We start from the raw sequence: 11887 nt of genomic DNA on the forward strand, positions 1-11887 counted from the left end.
GGCGGTGATAGGTCAGGATTTTAAGAGTTAGGCAAATCCAAAACTTATGTGAGCCATACTCCACAAAATAGTGGGGATTGAATGCCTGGGATAGATGATATATTTTGCAAGGTGGTGATAGATCTCATAGAATAAGGAGATATGCAATTCCGGATAATTATATTGTTTAACTCCAAAAATCTGAATTTAATATATGAGTCACAAATTATCCACTAATATTTTCACAAGCCATGAATGATAAGTATTCTGATAAGTGGTTTGATGCAATGAAAGATGAGTTGAAATCCATGAATGACAACAAAGTTTGGGATCTCGTTCAATTATCCACAAGTTTTAAAGCAATTGGTTGTAAAAGCCATATTAGTTGCAAGGGATTCACTCAAAGAGAAGGTATCGATTATCACGAAACCTTCTCTTCAGATCTAAAAAAAAATTTCACTCAGAATCATTTTGGCACTAATGGCCCATTATGATCTCAAGTTACATCAGATGGATATGAAAACGACATTTTTAAATGGGAATCTAGATGAGGAAGTCTACATGAATCAACTAGAGGGCTTTATTGAACAAGGTAATAAATAACTAGTATGCAAATTTAAGAAATCCATATATAGACTTATACAAGCTTCTAAACAGTGGTATCTCAAGTTTAACCATATAATAGTTGCCTTTCATTTTCAAGAAAACACTGCAGATCGGCGCATATATCTGAAGGTCAGTGGGGGTAAGTTTATCTTTCTGGTCTTATATGTAGATGATATTTTTCTTGCTAGTAATGATTTAAGCATGTTGTGTGAAACTAAAAATTTTCACTTCGAGAATTTTGAAATAAAAGATATGGGTACGGATACTTTCGTAATCGGCATTGAGATATATCGAGATAGATCACGTTGGCTGCTTGGACTATCTCAGAGAGCTTACATAGATAGGATTCTTGAAAGATACATTATGAAGAACCGTAGAGCTAGTGATGCACTTATTGTTAAAGGAGATGAATTTAACCAGGACTAATACCTAAAGAATAATATAGAGCGAGCACAAATGAAAGATATACCCTATACTTTTGCAGTAGGGAACCTTATGTATGCGCAAACATGCACTTAGCCCGATATCAACTTTGCTATTGGAATATTAAGGAGATATCAAAGTGACCCTGGAATGGATCACTGGAAAGCTACAAAGAAAGTCATGCGCTACTTACAGGGAACCAAGGATTATATGCTCACATATAAAGGATCCGATCAGTTAGAAGTGATTAGATATTCTGACTCCGATTATGCCGGATGCATTGATAGCAGAAAGTCGACATCTGGTTATGTCTTTTTGCTTGCTAACGAGGCTATTTCGTGGAAAAGTGTTAAGCAAACTTGTGTCTCTACTTCTACGGTGGAAGTGGAGTTTGTAGAGTGCTTTGAGGCCACTACCCAGGTAATTTGGTTGCAGAACTTCATCTTAGGGCTTCGGGTTGTCAACACCATTTCGAAGCCACTGAGAATTTATTGTGATAATACCCCAACAATATGTTACTCCAAAAATGACAAGCATTCTAGTCGAGCAAAGCATATTGGAGTTAAATATAATTTTGTCAAAGAAAATGTTCAAAATCATTTAGTGTTTATTGAACATATAAGGACAAACCAGATGATTGCGGATCCAATGACCAAAGGATTACCGCCAAATACCTATAAGGGTCATGTAGCTGAAATGGGCCTAGTTAGGATATGATGTACCTTGGTCATTAACTTGATGTAATAGACACTATCTATATGAAATCACATTTTCATGCATTCTTATTTATCCTTATATATATACATTTATGGTAGATGTAAATAAGATATAATCGTTGGACCATTATGTTTAACCGACCTTATGCTTAGCCTGTTAGTCTTCTCATTTATCACCGAGTTAGATGTGAATTGCTATTGTTGTAATACATGGGAGTATGTCGCTAAATGATGTATGACCGCCGTGATTCACATTAGTAGTTTCATTTAATAAAGGTATAATATTTTTTCCAGTGTGGTGCCATTGGAAGTATCTTTTCAAATGTCTAAATTCAAGAGAAGTCGATTTTTATAAAATCATTTTTTTAAAAAATAAAATAAAATAAAATTCGAATCTAGGGAAAAATCCTTAAGATATGGTCATGTAGGCCAAGTGGGAGAATGTTGGAATGCATAAAAAGAGTGGCCCATTTATGACCACAACCTTTGTATTTAAAAATAATAACTTCTCATATTCCATACCTTTTCATATTTTGAGGGGTGTCTCTCCACATTCCAAGAATGTCTTTTCACATTTTAAGGAGTGATTTTTCCCATTCCGTCAGATTCATTCCTTTGGTTTAAAAAACTCTTGGAATTCTGTAATGGCGTTGAATATTCTGATTAATTGGAGGAGATAAAGAGTCATGTAATTACTTGGTTCCTTTGATGGTTTGAAACCAAATTATCTATAAATTCCAGGCTCCTGGTCCCTCTATCCAATTCAACATTTTACAGTTGATCTCCCATCTCCATTCATGCATCAAAGAGAGTTGAGGAGAGAGAAGATCAAAGCTAGTTGATCTCAGTCGTTGTGCCAAGAAAGAGAAGACCTAAACCATTGAAAGCAATGGCTCATCAACATCAAGTTTCTTCATCGTCTAATTCAATGGTGCAAGGTACACTCTTTAATTAGTGCAACTCTTTGGTTTTCATTTTGTCGAATGCATCAAGTCAAGATCCTATGAATTTTATGTTATTGTAAAACTGTATGTAGATGTTAACATGTATTGGTCCAATGTTAACAAGCCATACTCCACAAAAGTGGGGATTGAACGCCTGGGATAGATGATATATGTGCCTATGCTAATAACCCTATTAACGATTTGGATGACATATAAACATCATGGTCAGCTCCAAAGGTTTCAATGGTAGACATTTTTGTTCTTGTTGTTTTATTTGATGCGGCCCACTTGAGTTTTGGATTTACTTGATTTTTAGACTCCTGTCCCATATATTGTGGTCTTTCAAAATAAATGGACATAATAGATTTGTCATAGACATCTTTGTAGACCCTACAAAGCCTCCAACATAGGTATATCTCTGTGACCCGTCATAGGCAAATGCAATTCGCTCTTCAATATTGTAATGCCCTGAATTTTGGGGGTCAAGCACATACTCGATCCTCGATATCCCAAGTGTTACTTATGTTTTACAAAGACATGATTCTTTGATATATTTAACCTAATATCTGAGCAATTGTAGAACTAGGCTAAACAGTGCATCATACTCTAAGATAAATGAAAATAAAGTGAATAAGTCAATAAAACATGTATAACACGTCCATCCAGAGTATGAGTCCATGGCTGGGCCCAATATACAGTTCCAACAAAAATAATTAGATGTGTTAATAGTAAGGTCTCATCGATGCCCAAAATGCCCGCCATATCTCTTCAAGCAGCTCATCTGTTACAACGGTCCGTCAGATAGTTGGAAGTATGAGAACTCCTCATCTAGATTCATGTCCGCGTCCTCCAATGTGTCTACCTCAGTAACCCCTGCATCTACGACATTGTCTAATTGCTGTTTTAAAACAGTTCTAGAGTGGGAGTAAGTGATCAACTCAGTGGTTCTATTAGTTATAAGTTACACATTTTATCAACTTAATTATAATAGGTAATGATAAAGCATTTAAACACCAAACTCCTAAATACTATTGTTAATATGCATAAAATGAGATTATGAAATAATGTATGATCTTACAATCCAATACTCTCTCACAAGCGACTTGAACGCCTATTTCGCATATGCCAATACTCCCTCATCATGCAACTATAATTCCAAATCGTCACAACTTAATCTAATACAATGCGGTGGATGTTCATGTTTAGCAGAGTAGTTAATTAGTCCTATTCATCTAGCCTATTGGGGAAGTTGGAATACCACCATTTTTATCATTAGTCTCATTTGGATCACTAGGCTCGGAACGGCTGTAACAGTCCCTTGCCTGTGTCCCTTGATCCTCTCGGGTTCGTCACTCCTAGTTGAACACACACAATAGACAAGTTGTGATTATCATCACTTACAGTCACTATAGGGAGCTTGTCACTCTAACATAGGCCAACAACACGGACATTGTGTCTCATACCACCATGCTTGATTCATGAGACTTGTAGATCGCATTGCTAATGGTTATGAGTAGACTTTTTCAAAGGATATTGGGTATCCTAGATTCAAGCAATCACAATCATACATAGTGAACACTAGTACAACTAGCATTAGGTGCATGCATCCACGTAGTCTAGCTACTGTTGGTCGTCCGTGTTCAGCCCATATCAATTGAACGAGTTTGGGGTGACTGACCAAACTCAAACTACCCCCGTATTCCGTGATTTACCGACTAACCCAGCTATTCGAGTAGTCCTAATTATCCGATAAAGCTAGCTAACCGACAATAGTAATTACAAGAATAAAGCATGGACATTAAATCTAACAATTTACTCGTTCAGACATTTCATCAAACATGCAAGCTTCACTACATTGTAAATAATATATTTATAAAAGGAATGTCAAAACATACCCAAGTTAGCATGCATTTACATATTCGTGCACAAGCACAAATCATTGACTAGAATATGAGACCCAATAAACGACAACTTAAGAATAATGGTCCGTACCTTTGTTAGCTCGTCTGACTAGAACTTTCTCATAAGGTTAGGGTTTTAGGGAAAGATCACTGATAACCTAAACAAGCACATTAGCTTATAAGGATTGGATACAATCGATTACAAAATCTAACTTATAAGTGGAATTTATCAATTACCTCGAATCATTGTCAAGGAGACTTTTATGAATGAACCCGGTCACGGTCAATTTGTGGATTGAAGGGGGAAAAGAGCGACTCTTACGATCAATCTCTCTCTCACTCTTTCTCCTCTTTTCTTTTCTCTTCTCTCTCTCGCTCTCAAAAGCTAGGGTTACAAATTCGTATGAGGAGATTATGTGAATTTGGTGGCTATTTATAGTGCCAGAATGTGCATAAGTAACCCCAACGACCCTTTACCCAACAAAACTACCATAGGGAAGGTTGTTTCCAAACAACAGGGTCTCTTAGGGGGCCTACGGGCTCATCTACACCATGGGGTAGATGCCTTGCTAAGAGATCTACATTTAGACATAATCGTGCAACGATCGGGTGCGCCGATCAGTTGTGAAGACCCCACCTCTGATCGATGGTCGTCAATAATTGATTGGGGCTGCAGCTATACGAATATGTGTCTGGAAATATCCTTGGCCCACGCCCCAAGTTAGGTCGTAAACCAACGGCCTGAAAGTTACAACTTTGTAAAAGAATAAATGACTTATTTCACTTAAATTCTAGGTTTCTACCTAGGGCATTCACACATCCCATGCACCCGACTTTCGGCCCAAGTTGAGTGATTATAGACACTATCTTGGCTTGACGCTCGTGATGGATATCGAGCTTGATAAGACGGACATTATTCTATAGTTTCAGAGTTAGTAGACCTCTGACACACGGTCTAGCTCCATTACAACTAATCGGGGCATTTTCGGGTGGAGTAAGTTCCCAAAGCTTCTTTCGAGTCTCAGTTATCCTTGGAGTTAGCTATTTTTGCAACATTAACCCTTCACAATTTGCAGAGATGGTTATTCGGCCCTAATTACCCTAACTCTATTGATCTTAGCACATTTTGCTATTTTAGTTCGATTGGCACAATCCTCGAGTGTTTCCGCTCAAAGATGTACAAAATTTTTTGTAGGAATTTTTCAAGGACGTTACAAACATTTTCCCTCTTTTTTTGACTGATGAGAAAGCATATATTTCATACACATGTGAAATTACTAGAAGAATGCTACCTTAAGATTGTGGGCGCAGACATCAACACAACACAATACATGTATGAGTCTTAGGGTAGAAGCCCCTGCAATGAGGCATATCCTAGGCTCAAGTGGACTAAACTACTACCATTGAAGACTTCTTGGGCGCCACGGAAGTTTTGGATGGAGCTGATATTTGTGTTTTCTCTGCATCTAGGTCAATGTAACATTATGAATAGGTTGGATGCCAAATAAACATCACGGTGAGCCCTAGAAAAGTTTCAACGGTGAGAATCACTATCACCGCAGCTTCATGTGGTGTGGTCCACTTAAGCCTTGGATCTGCCTCATTTTGGGGCTTGTACCCTAAAATTATATCAAAAAAAATGGATGGCCAGCGTGGATATGACCCATACATCACGGTGGCTACTCAAAGCTCCTCCCCGTTCCCAACCGGGGACAGCGGGGTGGGACGTGGGACGCAACCGCATCCTAGAAATGAATGTTATCCAATGGCCTAACAACCACAAATCAGCGGATGGGATTGTTCAACCAATCTGTTTTTTTTTTTTTATTGTAACAAAGACAATTTAGCAGGTTTAATTTGATTTAATATATGCATTTGATACTCAGCCAAAGTATCCAATGCATTCTAAAATTCAAAGTCAAGCATCGTATATTTACCAGAGTACCTCGGCAATGCGTACGTTTAGCAGTTTAAACCACAAGGGCGCAATTTAGCACCATGAGGATAGGGTGGGCAGGGTAAACAGCTTGGTAGGCAAGGTTTTTAATGTGGGCCCACATGGATATATTTATTTGTACATCCACTCCGTCCAGCTATTTCTATAGATCATTTTATAGAGTCATAACAAAAATGAAGCAGATTAAAGCCTCATTTACCACACCGAGGAAAACATTGGTGCTTGATTGCTCATCATAAAAAACTTTCTAATGCCCACTGAAATGTTTATTTTCCAGGTAACCTGTTGATAATATCGCACAACATGAAGGTAAAAAACAAATATCATCTTTATCTAAAACTTATGTATCCCTCAGGAAGTTTTTAATGGTGAGAATTCAATTCCTACCGTGTGGTTCACCTGGGAATTTGATTGAACTCATTTTAGGTAAAGTATTCTAAAATGATATGGAAAAACGGATGGACGGGGTGGATATGCAAAAATTATATGTAGGTGGACCCACGGCTAGTCCCTCACAAAGCTGTTACCCGTGACTGACCCAATCCGCTCCCAATCCATCGGTACCATCTCATGGTCGAAGAATGAAGATGCGGCAGAGATTCGGCGGCTTTGGGAAAGCACGGAGCTCGGTGGATCCGTTACCGTGGAGTCCACCTTTGATGTTTTTTTATTAAATCCACGCCCTTCATACGTTTTTACAGCTCATTTTAGGACATGATTGAAGTAGATCCAAATTTCAAGTGTACTACTCACGGGGTGGGGATTGAATGCCCACCATTAAAAAATTCTTAAGGCCCACCGAAATATTTACTTGACATCTCAACTGTTGATAATGTCAATCCAAATATTTTGTGGCTTCCAGGAAGTTTTTAATGGTATCCGTTCAATCACCAGTATTTCCCATGGCGTGGTCCATGTGAGATTTAGATCTGATTCATTTCTTGCATCATAACCTAAGATGATTTGAAAAAAATTTCATGGACAGCATGGATATAAAATACATGCATCAGGGTGGGTCCCGCAGTCACGGATCCCTGGAGTTCGAGCTCCTTGTCCATGGATCACCGAACTGGCTGGTGTGTATGTGTCGTGCGAACAGGAGGCTGTACCAACGGTTCAAAGGATATCAAAGTTATATAGCCCAAAATTATGTATTTATTACATCACACCGTCTATCTATTTGGAGAAATAATTTTAGAGCACTGACTAAAAATTGATTCATATTGAAAGCTTAATTTGACCACATCACATATAGCAGTTGGGAGAATGATTCTCGCTGTTAAAACATTCATAAGGCCCAACGTAGTGTTTATTTTCCTCCATTTCATTCATAAGGTTACACCGATCTAGATGAAGAGTAAAAATAAATATTACATTGATTCAAAAAAAAGATTTGACCCCCAGAAGGCTTTCAATGATAGACGTTCAATCTGCCACTACTTCTTGCAATATGGTCCACTAGATCTTTATTTTTTAGCTCATGGCTACTGACAAGTTGAGCAGCTAGGCTAGCTATGAAGTGATGTATGTGTCGTATACACATCGTCCATTCATTTGGAGAAATCTTATTAGGGCATAGGCTAATAATGAGGCAGATCAAGCTCAAGTTTATTCTAATGTAAAATAGTGGGAAAGGATGCCAACCGTTGAAACTTTCTTATGCTTACAGTAATGTTTATTTGAAATTCAAACCATCGCAGCCCCTAAAATTTTTTAACGGTGGTGTCACTTTCAGAACTGTTTTTCTTTTTTGGTGGCATCTAATCGAGCTTTGGATCTGCTCATGCACGAATCACGAGTGCTCATGCACGCGCAGATAAATTACCAAGTATTGTAAGCCCATCATAATATAATGATATATGTGATGCATCGATACCTTTCATCCATTTGAAGATATCATGCTGGGCAAAAATAATGAGGCAGAGCTAAAGCCGCTGGAGTTGATCCCTACAAAAAATATAAACCATCATTTCTCTTATTATATAACCGGTCATTTTAATAATGCAAGTTTGGTATGCCTAATATGAGAACGGTCTAATCTTTGGGGCAGGCAATCTCTAATTAGTCGCACCGGATAAATGGCTTGGAAATTGTTGGTCCTACCTGATCAGTCTCTGCCGCGATTCACCTACAACATCTCACGCGCGCGAGTCTCGATAAACTACCATTCCAAGACGGTCCTGATTGCTTATAAAAGCCTTTTTAAGCTGATGATCACGACCATTCCAGCCAACAGCAAAGTCCCGATGGAGTCCTTCCCTTCCAGCTTCCTCACTCTCCTCCTCATACTCTCCTTCCTCCACCTCTTTCCGGCCAATTCTCAGCCTGGGGCCACCACCTTCTTCCCGGAAAAAGCCCTCCCGACAAAATCGGGCTACCTTCCTATCAACAGCACGTCTGGCTCAGCCATGTTCTACGCCTTCTACGAAGCCCAGCAACCCAATTCTGAAATCCCCAAGACACCGCTCCTCGTCTGGCTTCAAGGCGGCCCGGGCTGCTCTTCCTTGCTCGGTAACTTCTTCGAGCTCGGCCCGTGGCTTGTGCACTCTAATTCCAGTGATAGGAAAAACCCATTTCTCAAATCCAATCCCGGCGCCTGGAACCGTCTCTTCGGTCTAATTTTCTTAGACAACCCGATCGGCACCGGCTTTAGCATTGCCGCCACGGAAGATGAGATCCCAAGAAACCAGAATTCAGTAGCCAAACACCTCTTCATTGCCCTCCAAGCATTTCTATCTTCGAACCCGTCTTTCAAGTCCCGCCCTCTCTATATAACAGGAGAGAGCTATGGAGGGAAATTCATTTCGGCAATCGGACACTATATCTTGCAACAGAACTCGAAACTTCCCACGTCGCGCCGTGTGAATTTACAGGGCGTCTCGATTGGGAACGGGATGATGCATCCCGTCACTCAGGTGACGGCCCACGCAGTGACTGCGTACTACTCTGGCCTGATCAATGCAAAGCAGCGTCACCAACTTGAGGAATTCCAAGCCAGGGCTGTTAAATTGACCAGAGAGGAGAGATGGAGGGAAGCGACGGATGCACGGAGCCATGTGTTGCGTTGGTTGAGGAATACGACGGGATTAGCGACGATTAATGACCTGAGTAAGAAAAGGCCTTACAAGACGAACATCGTTGGCGTTTTTCTGCAGAAGGAAGAGGTGAAGGTGGCATTGGGTGTGGAGAAAGGGATGGTTTGGAAGAACTGTGGTGGTGTTGTGGGGAGAGTTTTGCATGATGATGTGATGAAGAGTGTGAAGTTTATGGTGGAGGATTTGGTGAAGAAGAGTCGAGTGCTTTTGTATCAGGGGCAGTTTGATCTGAGAGATGGGGTAGCGTCAACTGAGGCTTGGATGAAGGAGATGAAGTGGGACGGATTGAAGAGGTTTCTAAATGCGGATAGGAAGGTTTGGAAGGTGAATGGAGAGGTGAGTGGGTATGTACAGAGATGGGGAAGCTTGACCCATGTAGTCGTTTCAAGGGCTGGACACTACGTGCCGGCCGATCAAGGATTGAATTCTCAGGCGATGATCGAAGATTGGGTTTTGGAGAAGGGCTTGTTTGGTGATGAGAAAATGGTCATTTCGAGCTTCCGTGGCACTCTTTGAATCGATTTTCCGGTTGTGATGAAATAAGTTTGGTTTGGATTGCAGGAATTCAAAACAAATTGAAAGTTTATTACTGTTGAATTTGAAATGTATCGCTGCAATAGAATGAATTGGGTCGATTTAGTTTGGCCAAAAGATCAGTTTGATCAATGGGAATTTTGTGGTTGAGCTACGATCATTTCAGAACAACTCCTTAAAACTTGGAGATTTTTAAAATCCCGAAAGATTATGAGTATTACCTTTTTTTTTCTTTTCCTTTTTTATGTTTCCTTCAAAGCCAGTAACACACCCTCCAGATGCATTTGGATGACTAAATAGCATATCCTAAGGCTGGATTTGTACAATTTAAATAGCACATATCCTAAGGCTGCATTTGGATGATGTTTTGAATTGAATTCCAGTAATTGGTTAAAGAAAGAAGCAATGATCAAATTTTAATGAAGTTTCCAAGTATTCAAATGTGGAAGCATCATTCAAAAATTGCAGTTACATTCCTTTCCAACCTAGCTTGAATGAAACTTGATTGTGAATTGGAGCTTCGTCTCTCAACATGAATCCAAAGGTAATTGCAATGTAGTCATTTCTAGTTTATTGAACTGATCATTGCATTAATTCAATTCACTACTGCATCTAAACCCAATCTATATATAGCTGCGAACACACAAGTGGGTCTTGTTGCAAATTCCAGCAATTTCGAATCTAAAAAGCTTTACTTTTAATAAAAGAAGAAGAAGAAAAGACATGGATCCCTTTGGTAGTAACAAAATTTGAGAGGCAGTCCTCTAATCTTCTCTCCGACCATCATTGAGATTGCACTTTCACAATCTTAGCCGCAAATGCTTTAATTTTCAGAAACCATTAACCAGCACAGACATTTGTAGATTACATACTGTCAGAGCAACTGGCCCATTGGTCCTTGGCCTTGGCCCATTGTGCCCATTCTCTTTGTAGGGCTTAGTCCCTTTTGTCGACAAATGAAGAGGGTGTGTGGGAGAGAGCTAATGACCCCCAAAGGCACGAGTAGTTTCACCTAGCAATATGGGGGTACTATCATGAGATCGATGTTTGTTCCGATTGGATGGTAAATAAACACTATGGAAACATTAAGGTGCACCCTATGAAGTTTTTAATGGTAGGATGATCAATAACCACTATTTCTTATGCTATGGTCCAACTGATAAGACCTACTTCATTTTTTGGATAATGTACTAGATTGATTTAGAAAAACTGATGGACGGCTTGGGTGGATAATACATACATCAAGGTGGGCCCCACGGTAACCCCTAGGTAAGGGCCACACATCTTAGGGTATGAGGTGAAAGTTTGAGGCAAATCCAAAACTTAAAGTGGAGTTGGGGATGGAATGCCTATCATTGAAAGCTTCATAGGGTTCATAAAAGTTTTAAATCTACTAATTCATGGGCTCATGCCCTAAAATGTTGACAAAATGAATGGAAAATATAAATAAAATATATACATCAGAATGGAGCTCATAAAGTTTATACGAGTCTCTTTTCAAAATCTGAGTCTCTTTTCAAAATCTTTTCAGAATCTGAGTCTCTTTTCAAAATCTGTATCTATAACACTAGTATTGGGGACAATGTTAAAGGTGGGGTCATTAGGAAAACCCTTATATAAATATATATTTTAAAGTCACCTTCCTACATGCATATTACCATTTCAAAGCAAAATATCCGCAATCCAAAGCTATATCTTATTTCAGAAAATGGCAAATACCAAAGCAGTCAAG

The 11887-nt window shown here is 39.3% G+C and overlaps 1 protein-coding gene across 1 annotated transcript; it reads left to right on the plus strand.

Moving 5' to 3' along the window:
• The first annotated feature begins 8761 nt into the window (after positions 1–8761).
• On the plus strand, positions 8762–10528 carry LOC131245607 (serine carboxypeptidase-like 50). The gene has a single exon (XM_058245181.1). The coding sequence runs from the start codon at positions 8773–8775 to the stop codon at positions 10135–10137; it is 1365 nt and encodes a 454-aa protein (XP_058101164.1). The 5' UTR covers positions 8762–8772; the 3' UTR covers positions 10138–10528.
• Positions 10529–11887: the final 1359 nt, after the last annotated feature.

Source organism: Magnolia sinica, chromosome 5, assembly GCF_029962835.1.
Source record: "Magnolia sinica isolate HGM2019 chromosome 5, MsV1, whole genome shotgun sequence".
Classification (NCBI taxonomy): Eukaryota; Viridiplantae; Streptophyta; class Magnoliopsida; order Magnoliales; family Magnoliaceae; genus Magnolia; species Magnolia sinica.